Here is a 17,449-nt window from a genome sequence, read left to right on the forward strand (position 1 = left end):
GTGCAATCTCCACACATGATCAACTGCAAACTGCTGGTCTATACCCATTCATCCCTTCTGCCTTTTCATGGCCTCTCCTTTTTCCACCAGGCTATGCTTGAGCTTTTCATACTCCCAAGTCCCCATGGCTTTCTTATTTCTTGTATTGCTGTTTTTGTTGTTGTTGTTGTTGTTGGTTTTTTTGTTATTTTTTTTTCTTTTTTCTCCATGCTTTGCCCTGCCATGAGGCAGACCTCAAAGTCTCTCAGTTCCAGTTATGTATAGTTAAGCCCGTCTTTAGTTCACAGTAGCTTCAGCAAGCACAGCCATGAAAGAAATTAGGCAAATAAGATTCAAGCCCTTCTAATGCCCTCCTGGGACTGTTTGAAGTATCAGACTGCATCAAACCACAGTCCTTCCTCCTCCCACGGCCAATAGTAAGCGTCTCAGAAGAGGGTAAAAGAAATTCCCTGTAAGATAAGGCTCAGCAGTGGGTCAGCTTTGCTTTGAACCATAAGCACTTCTAAACATTCATCTCTCTATGCTTGTATAGCCTAGGAGCAATCGCTTTGCTCTCTGAACATGCAGTCATGTTTTGAATCCTTCTCTGGCTCTGCAAGTCAAAGCAGACTGCAGAAAAGGGGCCAGCAGCAAGATCTAGCGCAGTCATCCTTCCTGAGCAGCTCTGCCCATTGCTCTTTCCTTCCAGCTTCCTCTCCCAGTTTGTGCCGCACAGTAAATAACACTTATTTCTCTTTTCTGCTTCAGGAAGTAGAAAACAGCCACACGGACCTACTGGAACTGCCAGAAGATCTTGAATACGTTTCAAAAGCAGCAGGGTAAAATTGCATGTCACTTCCTTCAAATTAAAAATAAAAATAAATCCCATGCACATCGACAATGTACCAGAAATTAGGACACACACAGCTGGTGCAGCATATTAACAAGATGGCATCTTACTTAGTTTTTACCAGAAGATTTGGTTGATGAATGCTGAAACCCCTTCAATATATGATAGCTCTACTACAGCTGGCACCACTTAGGGCTGCCATTTGCGGCACATTGAATTAATATTGCCTCACCCAAAATCTGCACTGTATTTGCAGTAACACAAGCTTCGGAAGGCCAACTACTCAGAAGCATTTCTGAAATGCTTTTAACCAGAGAAAGTGAGCTAATGCTGAGCACTGAGGGGTGGAAATAGTCCTTTGAATGGGTGGATTTCTGGGGCATTTATTTTCTCAGTACATAAAGTTGTGTTTATGTACTTTATGTACTACTTTAGGTAGACTTGGGCACCTTTCCATAAGTGCCATGAAAGAAGGCAGTTTTTCATGAGATCAGACTACACAGAGTTCAGGGCTCAGGTTTCAGTTCATCAAAGTGGGAAGCAGCAGGACAACCAACCCACCAGATCAGACTTGCCCTCTCTTTGGTCAGCACAGGATACCATAACGTGAATTAACATGGGGCATCTATGTGATTTCAGAATTAATCTTGACATTATACGCTCTGAGTCCAGTACCAATCTAAAGAAGTTGCTGGAGCTTCAACGAAAGGTCTCATCATCAAATGACGATGTGAAACAACAGTATGAGAAGCCTATCCAGGTTGGTAATGGAGTTCCCTGGTATTTTTCACCTTACACACACAAAGCCAGTGTGCTGCATTGGAGGCTCAGCTGAGGAGGTTCACAAAATGGTGAAAAATATTGCCACAAAACACATTCTCAGATTTAAAAGTAGGCTGTGATGCCACAAAACCCACTGCTGTTTGTTTGCCACTTCTACCCCAAACCATGATTATTCTCAAAGCCCCTGCCCTGGTGGTTCTCTCTCTGCCCTGCAAAGCCTCACTATGTCTGAGTCATGTTCTTTCTCTGGGTGGATCACCAAAGTAATCCCCTTCTCTTGGGATTAGGCTTTGCATTGAGCTTTCCATGTCTTGCTAAAGCTATCCCCATAAACTGGCACAACACAGTCAACAAGAGCAAAGACCAGGGACAATTCCCTGTTTGTTCCTGCTCCAAAAGCTCTGCTACAGTTAAACACCAAGGCCCCAAAGCTCTGCTACACTTCTTATGTTGACATCCTTTTGCTTTAAGTGTGCTTCACTTGTTATGTTTTTCTGTGAACATTAAATAATTTCAGGATAGCATTGATGCCGCCAGAAAGCTGGAAGAAGAATTTGAAACCATCGACAGGAAAAGAGAAGAGCTTGCAAATTATCTCTGTGAAGACCCAAGCAAGTTGTCCCTAGAAGACATATTTAACACCATGAAGACCTTCAGAGATCTCTTCATTCGAGCCCTGAAGGTCAGTGACTGTGCTCACGATGCTGAGCAGCCCTTGTAGTGGTGCATGCCTCTGCTCCAACAGAATGGTGGGACAGGCACAGTGTTTGGGATGGACAGTGCTGGTTATGGGCCCCTTCTTTTAGCACTTGTCATGAAGTCACCTGGTGAATGCATGCCTGATCCCTGCTCTGTTTTGTCCTCATGTAGTGCTGGTTCTCCTGGCCTGACCCAAACATTGGTGACGTGGGATTTTGGTGTAACTTTAGCTGCAAATACACAAAGATATTTTGGAGTCAAGTGCATACATTTTAGAAGAACAGGCTTATGAAACCTAATCCTTCTCATGCTGGTAGCTGTGTTAGGCAAATCACTGCTGCCACTTCTGTGGGTACTGGGCGAAGTCCTGTACAAACCAGCAGTCTCCCTTTCATTCTCTTGGCAAGACAGCCGTTAACCCCCAAACCCATTTTATTTATTGCAGAGGATTTCTCTTCCTCCTTTGCGACCATCTGCAGATCATCTTTCTCTTCATTGGCTTTCCTAGCAGATATTTAGCAAAACTTCTCATGCCCCTGTTACCTAATTGCAGGAAAACAAGGACAGAAAGGAGCAAGCTGCAAAAGCAGAGAAGAGGAAGAAACAGCTGGAGGAAGAAGAAGGGAAGAGACAGAAGGGAGAAAATGGAAAAGTCAGTGAGTATCTGACAGGGCTTCATAAAACAGAGATGCGCTTGCACTCCCAAATTGACTGGAGAGCTGGTAAGAGCTCTTTGCTGGTCCAGCTTTAATGACCAGTAGTGGTCATTTATTTTGTGGGTTTCCAAGTGCTGGCTGACTAAAGGCTTTTAGGTGTCTTATTAGCCATAGCTAAAAACTGACTTCACAGTTGCAGCTGGGCAGAGAAGTTAATTTTAGGTTTGCTAACTGAACAGCAGGGGAAAGAAAAAATCAAATTGAAACATTTCAGTTATTTCAAATTTTTTAGTTTCTAAATAAAAATTTTGAATCCTAAATCTAACAACAGATGTTTGACCTTCCCCCTTTCCCCAAATCCTCATATGCAGTTGAATAGTCTCACCCCAGTTTATCACAGGCTGCAGACATTCCAAAAGTCTTGCAGGTAACGTAAACCTGCCTTTTTGTGGATGAAAATAAAAGGCATATCTGAAAAGTACAATTGGACTGAAGCTAAGAGGAAAGAAAAATCAAGATCGCTTTCCTTCCATTCAAAAAATAAAAAGCCCCTACTAACAGGGGTAGCAAACAGAAGGCGTTTTAAGGTCTTAACACAACAGCCATCAGCTGGCACGGAGCCTGTAGCATGCAGACTTTGGGGTAGACCCTTTGACTTCACCAAGCTGCAGCAGGTGCTGTGCCATGCCCTGAGCTTCGGTAAGGGACAGAGCCCAGGAGTTCTCTGGGTCTTCTGAGCCCTGGAGGTTGGTCTTGGTTTTTCCTGCAGGATCCACAGCCCCATCTCATGAGTGGAGGGTTGGGGTCAGAGAAGGGTGCAGAGCACAGGCTGCTCCCACGCCTGGCATCAGTATCTTGCTTTTGCCTGGTTTGCACCAGGTACCAGCCCCAAATGACAGCACCACTGTGCCTGCCCATGTGTGTCCTTTTGTCCCTTCTCATGGGCAGATTTAACACCTGTCTCTCTCTATCCCAGTTAAGAAGGGGGTGGTGAAGCAGGAGGAGGTGTGCGTCATTGATGCGCTGCTGGCTGACATAAGGAAAGGGTTCACACTGAGAAAGACGAAGAACAGACATGAGTCGGATGCACCTCCTAAAACCTTACCCGTGGAGAGCCCAGAGGAGAACCAGGCTGGTAAGGACACAGACCTGACAGTCTTACAGTACCTGCAGCTGTTTCCATCTGCCTCTGAGCCTGAGCCAAGCACACAAGTGAGAAGCTTTCCAGCATTTGAGGTATCTTATCTAAGGAGACTCTACAGCCAGTGCTGTGGGGAAGAGGAGGAGATCGCCCTGAAACTCTGCCCCTGAATCAGCAGCGATTCAGGACAGCATGGCCTTGTGCCTGCACTGATAAACCCTCTGAGAGTCACAACCCATGGCTCAGCCACAGTGCCATGCTGCTGGGGCATTGGTGTCACCTCCACACGAGTGCCCCCCTGTGCCACCAAGTCTCATTAGCACAACTTGTCACTGCCTTAGAGATTGGCGAACCCCGTCTCAGTCGACATTTGGGAGTCTAAAGCAGCCCTTAAAATAGGACTAGAATGACCTATCTGCAGAAGTACCCAAGTCTTTGGGGTGTTTGTTAGGAGACAGGCCATGGTTTTATGGAAGGGAGGTCAAAAGAAGCAGCTTATCCTTGGCTGTAGGACAAACTGGTTCTGGCTATGTATGGCTCCTTTAGGGGCAGTGCACCCTCTACAGGCAGCTGTGAGCTTGTAGCCTCCCCCAGTGCCAGAAACACCTTGGCTGATCTCAGCTGCAGTTCTGCATGTGTGTCTGATCTCATGCTTTTTGTTTAAAGGGAAGAGCATTAAGGATCCACAAGCAGGAGGAATGCAGATCGATGATAAGGCCAAGCAAAACAGTGATGGTCATCCCTCAGAAAGCACCCCCACCTCAACCACAGCTCTCCCAGAGATGGGTAAAGATGTTACAGATGCCTCAGCTCCAAACCAGGCATTACCTGAAAACAACACTGGAGTAAATTTGCCACCAGGGTCCCGGACAGAAGGCCACCTGGTGGAAGCTGATGGGACCAGTCAGCCTGAGCAGGGTGCAGAGATGGCAAACCTCCAGCCAAGCACAAAGAGCAGCTCCATTGCCTTCTCTTCCACTAACATAGGTGCTGGGATAAAGTTTGTGAGCGGCATTTCAGGTGCTACTCTGAGAGAGCAGCTCAATGGGTCTGTCTCAGAGGAGCAGGACAACGAACGCCCAGGGAATGGCTTGGAGAGCTGCAGGCTGGCACAGGAGCAGGACACCCAGCTGAGCCAGGACGGGGTCGAGCCTCCATCTGCTCCCTGTGACAAGGCTCACCAGGCAGAGTCAAAAGAGATGGCAAAGGAGAACGAAGACCCTGGTACAGACTCACTTTTGGACACCTCCCAAGAGAAGTCCTTCTCGGAGGAGCCAGCCACCGACTCCTCTTGTTCAGCAACACTGCCCCCAGGGCAAAGTCACACAGACAGGGAAAAGCAGAGGACATCTGGAAAACGGAGGAAGAAGAGACACAGCAAAAGCTACTCAGGTAGGCTATATGGCACTTGGAGATTGAGTTAAATTGAGGGAATGGGATGGGGGACGGGGGGCTTACTAGTATATTTGTATAGATCTGCTCCTCCCCAATCCAAGGTCTGATGCTGTCCATAGGAGGTCCCTTGTCCCTATTTTTAACAGAGCTGTTATTTTTATTAACCTGAAAAAAGACGTAAAAAGAAAAACATGAGCATTGTTCATTCTCTTGACATTTATAAGCACTTTATAAAGGGGTAATGATGAATCAATAATTAAAAAGCCCATTACACATATGCAGTAAAGATGGCAATAAGCACATCTGTCAAGTGTGCTAAAGACAGCTACAAGGCACGGTTATGTGCAAACAAGAGCTCCATTAGACTCCAGAGCTGTGATTAAGAGCAGTTAATACTGAGTACTTAATCAGTGATCACTCCCTCTCAACTACTTATAAATGCATAAAGCCAACAACAACAGCACTTCTGTGGTGGCTTTTTTCTTTCCTAAGCCTCCTCACAAGAGCACTTTGCCTGCAGTAACTTGAAAACCTGCCCCAGGTGTACTTGAGGTGGCTCCATGGGTCCAAGTCCCTCAGACATACAGAGCTGGAGCCACCTTTGGGTGAATACTTGAATCCCAAATTAGAGGCACCACATAGGGAAAACACTTGGGTCTGTCAGCCTTCAGAAAGATACAATATGTTGTCAAAGCCTGTTTTCTGCTAGATCTCGGGGTCAAGCAGATGGGCAGGACAGTGGTCGAAGCTTCTCTTTATCAGTGTTGAATATTTTTGCTTTTAAGGAAAGTGGAGGCAAAAGAAAAGGAGAGTTTGAATATCCACTGCTGAGAGAGGCAGGGAGGGCTGACCATCTACTGCAGAGGAACTTACCCTTTTAGTGACAGTGTGACCTGGGGCTTTAATTATTTATGTTTCTAACATGCCACTGTCCCCTAGCTAAGAACAAGGCATGAAACAGAAGTGTTTTCCCAGCACAGTGGTTTCCAAACTTGTCTCCCAGGAGGCAGCAGGAGGAGCTGCAGCAAAGGGAGCTCCCAGCCATCACCATGCTTTCGTAGTGTCTGTAATGAGTATTTCTAGCTTAAGACATTAATCCCCCACAAAAGCCATAGGAATCTAGAGATGGCATCCTAGGAACCTCTCTGCTACTAGACAATGTTTTCATTTGCCTTGCTATGATCAGATATATTTAGTGTGTCTCTTTTGTTTAAAAGCAGAGGTTGAGACTGATACTGGAGATAATAAAACAAAACTAGGTTGTGTGGTACAATGAGGTATGTAAACTCGCAAAGGCGTTTTTCTGTGAACTAACCCTAGCATTGGGACTTTACAGACCTAATCAGTATTCAGCATATCAGCTCAGCTTTTTGTCTTTGTGTCTAATCACAAATACATTTAAAATAAATTTGCTACTCTGATTTTTACTCTTCAGGGTGTTGATCTTGTGTTGAGTGGAGTCAGTGCTGATCTCCCCACAACACAGGGTCACATCCCACATGTCTGTCCTCTGTGTCAACAGCAGCCAATCCACCTTTCCCTGCAGATAATTAAAAGTCAGTATTCTAACCAAGTAAATCCAGCTTCATGTGACAAACAGTCCTTGCTTTGATCCCGTAATTTTCTCAAAAATAGTAAAAATGCAATTTCAGTACCTACCTTCTGCAAAAGAACAACATTTAGGTTGCTTGTAGGTAGCCACTTTATATAGCACCATGTACATACAGGCCTCTATTAAAGAATAAAACACTGAACCCAGGGAAAAATTCTCATTGGAACAAGATACCAGCTCCAACTCAAAGCCAAGTTCAATTCCTCATGATACTGCACACGAAGTAGTGCATTGGAGCAAACAGACCGTGCATACTTCTCGTGTGCATTCATGCATCTTTCTGGGAGGAGGTAATTTGGCTTTTGTCACTAAAAAAAAAAGTAACACAGGTAAACCCTATTTCTAACAAAAATGCAAACCAAGTTCCCTGCATCTTTCACTGATACTGTCAGCACAGTTGCTCATCATAAGAAAACTTCAGACTGAGACTTTCATTTGTGAAAGTTTGCCTGTTTTTATAGCAGGTAGAAAGAAATGCCAGAAAAAGGAGCAGTCAAAACATGCCTTGTACTGAAATTGCATAGTTACTTGTCGTTTCCGTGCTGATGAGTGTCTCTTATAAACTGAATCAATGATGCCAAATCTCACTCTCTCATTTCTTGAAAGAAATGTGTTTATTCTTCAGCATCCCCTGTGCCTGGGGGGCTGGGAGCCCTGCTCCTGCCCAGCCCAAGGCCCCAGGGGCATGGAACAGAGGAAGCTCTGCGGGATTTCCACATATGGTTACTTTTGTTTCTGCACCTGAAGCATCGCTGCAAACAAGAGAAAATGAGACATATATTGGTGTAGTTACACTCCTGACTATTCCTGCCCACTCCTCTTGTCCCCTTCTGTACTGCACCACTGGATTATATCAAGGGCAAAAGGGAAGTAGCACTGTAAGTTTAGGAGTCCTAATGAAGATTTACAGCAAGAGCAAGAAATAGTAGCAGTGAGGCTTGGGTAAGAAACACAAGAGGACCACTGGTTTTGCTGCACAGGGAGGGCAGCTGAAACCAGGAGCTGTGTAACTCAGATTATGTACATGTATGTTTTAAACACAGGTACTCCAGCACACAGGCTTAAAAAAGTCATATTAAAAAAAAAAAAAAAAAAAAAAAAAAGGATATGCAGACAGCTTTGTAGTCTCCTTTGAAGATGTAGGAAAGCAATATAGAGGAAGGCATGGAAAACCAGCACCTTTAGGAAGTGACCAAGTCAGGCAACTGTTCAAGTACTTCCTCAAAAGGCCAACAGCAACCGCAAGTGCTTGCTGCTGCAAAGGCAGTAGCAAGCAGCACCTTAAAACCTGTAATTTCCCTTTTCCCCTCCTCCCATTGTTATGTCATTTGGCAAGGTTATCAGAAACAAAATCCATTTGCTTCTCTTAGTCTCCAGCTGCAGTGTGTCCTCCCCCAAATGCAACTTAAGTCTGTGCCTCTTGATATGACAGCCTCAGCAAACCTGAAGTGCTCCCCATCAAGTGATAGGGAAACCCAGGAAAAGAAATTAAATATTTTTTCCCAGGGTGATCACCTGATTTTTAACCCTGCCTATCTTTGTTCAGGTCACCTTTGATCTCTTGGCCCAAACACACAGTCTGTTCAGGTCACAGCACCAGTTCTCTTGGTACAGGATATTTCTCTGGCTGACTTGCTGGAGCTGGAACTTGCCGGGTTGAAGTGAAGCTGCAGGAATCTTCCTTCTTGTGCAGATCCAGTTGTAGTGATCAAGACTCAGTCTCCTTTTTCCCTAAATCTTCACAGCTTCTGTAACATCAGAGAAAGGGCCTACCAGGAACAGCCTGTGACTCTATGAAGTAATACTTCAGAGCTGTAAAAGGACAGCTGTAATCAGCTATTCAGCTCTTGCCTTTTGACTATAACTTGTTATACAGCAGTTTTTGTATTACCATCATTACTCTTTAAATGTCAGCTTTCGCAGCCAAAGAGTGGCATCTCATGCTATCTCCATATTCCTGAAGGAAATAGTTTAGCCCATTTCCCATGGGATCAAGGTACTGGTGGTCACCCTGTGTTTGTGTGTGTACTGGTAACATCTGAACTCATTTCCAACCACATTTGAAAAAGAATTTGAAAAAGGAACATTTTACAAAAACTGACAGTCAGAGGACAGTCAAAGGCCTGGACTTGGAGCCATTTGAGTTTCCCTGTATGGAACCAGAATAGTATAATTAAACTAATAGTTGTTTTCCTGTATGATATTTTCCTTCATGTTTGTCATTAAAAATTCTTCAGTTCTTGAGTGGGACAGGTGCTTAAAAATGACAGCACACAGCTCTGTCCTTCTGACCATCCAAACTCCCTCAAGAAACACCTCTGATCAAATGGGAGCCTGCCCACAGGTCAGGGAGCAAAGACACAGGATATGGATGTTGCTGCATCATGCTCTGACAAAAATTACATTCGCGCCCTCTGAGTTCCCCTCCTCATGGCCAGGACCTAGCTCTGCTCCCCATTAGCACCCCTCACACAAGCTGGGAGATCCTTCATCTGCATGAAATGCCACACACAGACTTCATTTCACAACAGTTTGGCAGTGGGGCCCAGGACTAAAGTACTGGACAAAATGTCTTTTGGACAAAACAAGGTGAGTCCCCAGATTTATTAGTTCAACAGTTTAATATCTAGTAGTATATCTACTATCCTGCTTGGAAAACACAAAACTCACATTGCTGGACCAAACTAGCACCTAGCTTAAAAGCAGAGTTGCCCAGACCCTTGAACATCAGTGCCAGTTCTAGAAATATAAGAGAGGCTTTTATCATGTACATAAAGTTTTAGCATGACCAGTTTAAGTTATCCAAGGGACATGAAACCAGTTTCCCTAGATCTCTCTCATTTTCAAGTTGCAAACATTTCTCATCTTCCCCTCCTCCTGCAGGCGTCACAGCAAGGCAGAAGAAATAACGGAGGCCTGGACACGTGCTAACTCGTCCCCAGAGCACTGCCAGCCGTTCGGAAGCCAGGCTCTGTGTCACTGAAACGCCTCCCACAGCCACCTCTGCCCTGACCAGATGTCATGCTCCCCCTCAAGCTGCCTTCCACCCTTTGCCCGAAGACCCAACAAGCTGCCCCGGAGACATCAGCACATTCAGCCCGTGCCTTACATAACCTGCGCTGCGCCCTGGCACCTGCAGGGACACGGGCCTGGTTGATGCGCGGCGGTGGGGAAGGCACGGGTCTCTCGGCCTCCATCCCCAAAGCCAAATTCCCCTGCCTGCTCTTAGGCCAAACTCCTCTTGATGTGCCAGCTGAGTGTGGCCCAAGAAAGGACTGCATCGTTCAGCCCTCGGAGGAATTTTAAAAATAGCAGTGCCTCGACTAAATGAAGGGTATAAATTCAGCAGTGGCTGTACCCTCACAGGGAGAAGCGTGTTACTCCCCCTTCTCATTGCCTACTGTCAATTTATATTCGACTAGATCCAAAACCCAGATCAGACATATGCATTTGCACTCTCAATCATTTAAAGCAAGGAAAATCAGTTATAGGAACAAAACAAAAAATGCATTTTAGTAAATGTCCATATAAACAGTGTCTGGCTCCCAGATAGTGCTTATGTGCAATGAAGTTGAAGCACATCTGTAGCCTTGCAGTAGTCTTCTCACACACACAGGTACGTGCATAAATTTTCGGAGAATCAGGGCCCAAGCTCCTGTTATTAAAGCAACAGAAAGAGTTTTTTCAGGGTGCTTGGTTAGATGTATTTTAAGCTTATTTAGTAAATCTCCAGGTTTTAATACTGTTGTCAGCTGCTTGCACTCAGAAGCCTTCGCATTCGAGCTGCAGAACATGTGCGTTCATGTTACTTTTGCTTTGAAACTGGGAATGTGCAGTATTGTGTTTTAAAGAGTCAGAGCTTTATTTCTTAAGTTTTGTAATAACATTGTATCATAGTTTTGTACATAGCTGTCGATTTAAAATTATCGATGTTTATTGAATTTATGATGTGATAGCGTGCTGAAACATGAATCAAGTGGAAGAGATTGTTACATTTAAGAACTATGCCTTTGTATGGTAACCACTGTGTTTAGACTAATGTTCAGGCTAAAGCTTATTATGCTTTGCTGAATAGGACTTGTAACATCCTTGTAATACTGAACACTTTGCTGGACTAATTTAGAAGTTACGCCAAGAATTAAATCACTTGTTTATTTTAATCTAAGCATTGTTACTGGAAAACAGTTAACAAAAGCAAAGGTGAATTTAGAGTAGATGCATGGGCAGACTCAGGTCAGGAAGCCCCATGGAGCAGCACAACCGTGTTGCAGCTCAAATCCGGTTCGCGGCTGGCAGAAGCAGGCTGAACTCCTCCACCCTTTCCTGCAAAACTGGATAACCCGCCCCAGCTATAACTTGCGTGACTGTCACATTTACAGTTCTCTCTTCCCTTCCTCCCCCTTCTAGTCTCAGAGCATGTCACCCATGTCAGTCTTTCTTGCTCTCATTAATCCAATTTCTCTGCTCTCAGATTAGACCCCAGCCTACAAAAATCTGAGTATCAAAGATTTTCTCAAGCACCTTTGCAACCTCCAAGTTTCCAGCAGGAGCCTGCAGCCCAGGCTGGCAGTGAGCAGCCAGCCTCCTCCAGCCCCCACCTTGTTGTTTTATCAATAGGGGAAAAAAAAAAAAAATCACTGATATTCAGGATTTGGGAGCAAACAAGCTTTCTTGGTGTTACTTAGGGAACATTATCTGCTGATACCCCTGGCAGGCTTATTTCTTCAGATACTGCAGTATTCATCCACTTCTTCATCTGGGTCTTTCAGCTACCCCCATTTCCACCCAGAGAGAAAAACGTATCACACAGAGTTTTTATTGCTCTGAATAGAAAGAGAGAGCATTCAAAAGAGGACCTTCAAGGAGAGGACATTTGGCATTACCTTTCCACTCTCCTCAAGATTTTACAGAGAAATTGGTTATTTTGAGCCACTGCTTGTTCTTTGTTCTGTAGTCATCCGTGAAAATTATATAAAATTATCTATACAATCAGATCCCAATAAAAACAGGACAAAGTGCAGCATTTATAATGTATTACTGCAGAGCAGCTCTGTTACCATTACAGTGATTATTTAACAAGAACAGGGGGATGGAGTCAGAACAGGTCAAAGAAAGATGTTTGACTGGCACTTGCAGTTTTGTTCCAGTTGTGACTTTTAAATAGAGTTCTTGATCCTGAAGATTTTTCTCAGTGTTTGCAAGGCCAAATTAAATGCTGATAAAAGCATTTACTTTTGCAGCCATTTCAACAGGTCTGTGCTCATTTAAGCCAACGGTAAGTTTGGATCTCAAAAAAAGAATTTGTATGGTATATTGCAGCAACTGGACAGAGTCCATTATCTAAACCAGCCTGTGAATGTTTTACCATTCTAGAAACTTGTGGTTTCTAGCTGTCAAATAACTGCATATTCCTTAAATAAGCATTGGCTACATGATGAAAATGAAGCTATGGAAGAAATCAGCAGAAGTTTTTTCTAAGTACTTCGCGTCAGAATTTGGATATGTTAAAGGGGATGGAACTTCAGGGTTTGATTGTTTTTTAATTTCAATACTGAAAATATTTCAAAATTTAGAATAAAAGAAGTCAAAGTACTTGACAAGTCTCCTTTCTTCTATGGGGGTGGGAGGAGCTTATCATTCACCAGAATTCGTCCAACATACAAAGTTCAATATAGAAGCTTTCTGATAATAAAAGCCAGCACCCTATCTGTATATGTGGTAGTAGTAACAACCATGACATATGAGTGAACATGTTAATCATGGGGTTATGTTCACCTAAGGCATCCAAAAATGAATACAATCGTGAACAAACTCCATTGTGAACCATGTCTTTTTACTCACCCCATGACTAAGGTATGGGCAGGATATGAAAAAGAGCTTTACAATGTTTAGAAACTTGGTTACAGAGGGTTAAAAACTGGGCAGTGATAGTGATAGGTCAAATCTAGGTCCCTTCTTATTAGTGATTATTTCTAATTATGATATAGTGACAATCTTGCAGAATATCTATGCCACTGCAAATCCTGCAAACGATAATGTGAGTACAAATAAAATGATTTCCAACTATTTAATGTAGAGCAGGTACCAGACTTTAAATGCCTGTGGAGAATTTGATCACTGCAAGTTAATCAGCATATTCAGCACTGTAAGTACAACTCACTGTCATCCATGCTGAACCAGCACTTAATACACATTAAGGACTCTCTAACACTAGCTTTGCTGTGGCATGAATGACTTCTGCAGGAATTCAGTGTGACAACTCACACATAGCCAGGTGTCAGTAGGAATTAGCAGGACCTCTGCTCTTCCCTAATAGAGACCTTAAGCAGACTCGGCATACATTGCTCAAAGTCATGAAGGATCAGTCTGTGACAGTCAGCTCCTATCAAGTCAGTTTAGATAGATTCCCAGCCTGTCAAAGCAGGTTCTTTCCTAGCATCAACAGTCTGCTGATGACACCCACATCACTGTTAGAGTTGGTTTGCCTAGTTCTCGGCATGCAGAACCTGATGTGTTTGTTCAGTACTTAAGCAGCTTCATAGTACATAATCTGCCATGAGTTGGCGACAAGTAATTACCAAATCCAGCAGTCAGAATAGATGGAGAATAGACAGAAAGATTTTGCCCAAAGGAGGAGCTGCAAAAGCAAGAAGAGCAACAGACTTACTACATCTGCTGCTGCTGTGATCATTTGGAACCCACGAGTCTATTTTGTAATCTAAATGAAGCCCATTATAGAATGATTTTTGAGAGCTATTCTGTAAGGTCAACCAACCTTTCTTATACACTTTGCAATATTTTGTAACCTCCATTCTTCAATGTTTTCATTGCTCAACTATTAAAAACCAGAGCTGATTTGGTCTACAGTGGTGGTAGTGATAGTCCTTTGAATGAGAGCATTGACAAATGATGTTCAGTGTAGCCCCAAAAAAGAAATTTGTAAAATTATTGGTTTAGCAAGAACTAGATATGAGAAATACAGTACTTCAGGAAAAGAGAGGAGGAAGAGGAGTCGTCTAGAAACCCTTTCAGGTGGTCTGTACTTTAATCCTCCTTGGTGAAACAGTGTGATAATGCTTGGAATGATATACCTCCAAAATAGCATTACATTCACTGTATCAGCAGTTCACAAGCTATACTGAATCCCAGACAGTATGGAACAAAGGGTTTGTTTCTCTAAAATACCAGCATAATTGGAAAGAGTCCAAAGAGAACAAAAGAAAGATTTTTGTCCATTCAGTTACTGTCATTGGCTCTACTTTTCTTGCAGAAGTTTGGAGGATAAAGGAGAAACCCTTACCTCTACAAGCCAGGTTCTGTGACACCTACCTGCAAAGGTCTAGATACCTGCAGAGGTCTGGGTGCAGGCCACAATACAACAGCATCTAGATCTATTGACAGCTAACATGGTAATGTCTTCTGAACCATGACCCCTATCCCAAACCTAGCAAACCTCTCAAGGTTAAATTTATTATGCCCTGACAATAATCTCTTCTGATATTAAAGCAACTGCTAAAATTCTTATTCATTTTGAAAAGTTAATCCCTACTCTCCACCAAATCCTGTTAATCCTACAATACATCTTCTCACACCTTTCACACCATTTATATACACCACCACACATTTCCTTGGTTGAAGTGTCTCACTGCCCTGTCACAGAGCACAAGGAGCAGCTCAGGGGTCTTCATAATATCTTCACCCAGTTTTAGTCATCTACAGCTGCTGCCGGCCCGGGTTCCACCTGCAGCAGATCCCAACGCTCCTGCCTTCCTGACAGCTGCCAAAAAGTGCAGCCAGTTCCCTTAAAGAACTTTTTTTTGTTGTTGTTAATTCCATCACTAGGATCAAGCCTACAAGCATCAAGCACGTAGACTTTGCAGCCATGACCATATTAGTGCCTGAATTTCCCCACCCATAAAACAGTTGCAGTAGTATCCCCTGAAACACTTTGAAAACAGTTGATGAAAAACCCAACAAAATAAATAATTTCAATAATAAGCAAATAATATCAGTAACATCAAAACACATTATGTTGTTATAATAGAGTCAAAACGAAAGGAAGACTGTAGTTTTCAGAGTGCTATTGTTCCCCTAAGACCTCTCTGAATCCAGACTGCAGAAAACCTCTGAAAATCCTAGGAATGTAGGTGAAAGGAAGAGGATAAATCTTATGATAACAAGAAAATAAATAAACATCGCTTGTTTAATAAAGGATTATGATCTCTGATTTCTTCAACTTCTTATTTTTATTCTTGTAGGAATGGTAAATACGAGGGATAAATCACATCTGTTGAAAAGTCAGCAGTGAAGGGTACCGCGTAACAAACCTCTTAATGCAAGCAGGACCCTGAATCCAAACCACAGCAAGCGTGTCCCATTGGGAGACAGTGAACAATAACTCTGTAGGGCCTTAACTGCATAACTGAGCAATTAGCACTATTCCCATCTGGGTTATACAAACTGTGGTTCAGTTCTAACTATTTTGCAAGCACATCTTCTTGCCTCTAAGATATCTCACACTACAGAAATTGATTCCTGCGCTGTCACTCTTAGCGGTTACCTTAAATGTTTGTAAGAATACTGTTTTTAAGCAACTTGAAAAAAAATAAAAATAAACATTTGAGAATATAATACAAAAGAGGAAATACCAGGTTTTCTGAAGTAGTCAATAAAATCTCTGCCATCAATATAATAATGACTACTAAACGAATTTCTAAATACAAAGAAAGTTGAGTCTTACTTGATAACATAGCCCTGTATCAGCCCCAAAGCAATGCTAGAAGTGAGGAAGAAAAGAAAAAAAAAAAAAGAGAGAGAGAGAGAGAATACTTACACAGCCCAAGACATAGAAATAAGATGTTTTGGGGATCTAACTTTAAATCTATATTCCATGCCATCAAAATACAACTCACCTTTCCAGGCTAACGAGAAACATGCTTTCTGTGCATCAGTAGGCAGATAAAAACAAAAACATGTACTGTGGCAGACCTCAAATATCAGTAGCTTTTCCAATAAAACAAAAGGTAGAATAGCAAAGTACTAAAATCAACTTCAAAGTTAATTGCAAATTAATTGATTTCAATTGATCATCAGAGTTGAGCTGGTGCATTAAATCAATCTCCATTCCCTGACTTGCCTAAATGGTGCCAGCAAATTAGCTTGTTTTCATGAGCAAGCCAGTCTTGCTTGGTTGCACTGAGATACGTGCATATATTTACCAGAGGTAGATGTTTGTATTTTTCCCAGAAGAAATTTCATGCAGAGATTTTTCTTAAATATACCCACAAGCTTATTTGAACAGTATCAGTAATTTAAGTTACAGCTATCTTGAAGTTATACTGAAGCTCTTATCTTCCTAACAGCATGGAGCTCTCTACGCAGTCTCAAAAGTATAATCTTTGGATTTATATTATTATAAACCTATTTATCTTTCAAAGTATATTAGATGTTTCTTGTGTAATATTCGTATTTTATTAGGTTTAAAAAAAAAAAAAAACCTTCCTGTATACAAGCCCTGTAGCAATTTAGAAGAGCTATCTGATTAGGCAGGGGAAAAAGAAGAAAAGAAAAAGGAGCTTCCTAATTAATAGTGTTTTACCGACTCTTTCAATAGCTTAATTAACATAAATAAGCATCAGAATTTTAACTTGATTATTTCTAATAAGACTTTTTATCAGCTTATTTTACTCCTAATATTTCTAGCAGAAAATAGATTACTCCTCATTAGGTTCTTTCACAGTGCCAAATCCCTTTCTTGTCCCGCTAAGGTAATTACAAACATCTGTACAAGTTCATCACAAAGACTGGGAGATCCTAAAGGGGATACATTAAGTTATTTACATAAATTAAAGTAAGTCTACTTTGCCTTTGGGAATGTGTTAGTGCTTATCTGTGGAAAAAAAAAGAAAATATGAAAGGCAACCAAAAATTAATTCAAGTAAACAGCAAATATATTTAATATTCATTTTCTATTATATGTCTTCAACTTAGCTATTTTAACTGCTTCCATTTTATATGTAAATAAAGATTTTATTTAAAATTTAGTGTCTTTTAATGTAAGTAATTTCTTACTAAATTGTGATTAAAACATGAATCAAAACATTTATGCCTTTCTTTTGCATTGGATTCCCTGGCTCACAATTTTACTGAGGCTGTCATTAGATCTGGACACTGTCGTTAGTAAAAACAGCAAGGTTTTAAAGACAAACTATTTCAAATTAGAAACTGCTGTAGAGGAACACTATAGAATGATGATGCCTCAGTGGAAGGTTTTAATATGGTTCCCTTAAAGAGTTTTGTTTGTGCAAGTCATTACTTAAAATTGCTGTGCTACA

At 42.2% G+C, this 17,449-nt stretch overlaps 1 protein-coding gene across 4 annotated transcripts in view; it reads left to right on the plus strand.

Annotated features, from left to right (window-relative positions):
• The window catches only part of INF2 (inverted formin 2), a 39,937-nt gene extending 27,302 nt beyond the window's left edge, over positions 1-12,635 (plus strand). For 2 of the 4 annotated variants that reach the window (XM_084288412.1, XM_084288413.1), the window contains exons 16-23: positions 748-818; positions 1,469-1,589; positions 2,130-2,294; positions 2,865-2,967; positions 3,944-4,102; positions 4,775-5,500; positions 6,721-6,780; positions 9,999-12,635. In XM_084288412.1, the coding sequence (XP_084144538.1) occupies positions 748-818; positions 1,469-1,589; positions 2,130-2,294; positions 2,865-2,967; positions 3,944-4,102; positions 4,775-5,500; positions 6,721-6,779 (1,404 nt within the window). In that variant the 3' untranslated portion in view covers position 6,780; positions 9,999-12,635. The remainder of the gene's footprint in view (positions 1-747; positions 819-1,468; positions 1,590-2,129; positions 2,295-2,864; positions 2,968-3,943; positions 4,103-4,774; positions 5,501-6,720; positions 6,781-9,998) is intronic. The other 2 variants (XM_084288414.1, XM_084288415.1) reach the window with 2 other exon arrangements.
• Positions 12,636-17,449: the final 4,814 nt, after the last annotated feature.

The sequence above is a fragment of the Netta rufina genome, assembly GCF_964035555.1.
Source record: "Netta rufina genome assembly, chromosome: 5".
Classification (NCBI taxonomy): domain Eukaryota; kingdom Metazoa; phylum Chordata; class Aves; order Anseriformes; family Anatidae; genus Netta; species Netta rufina.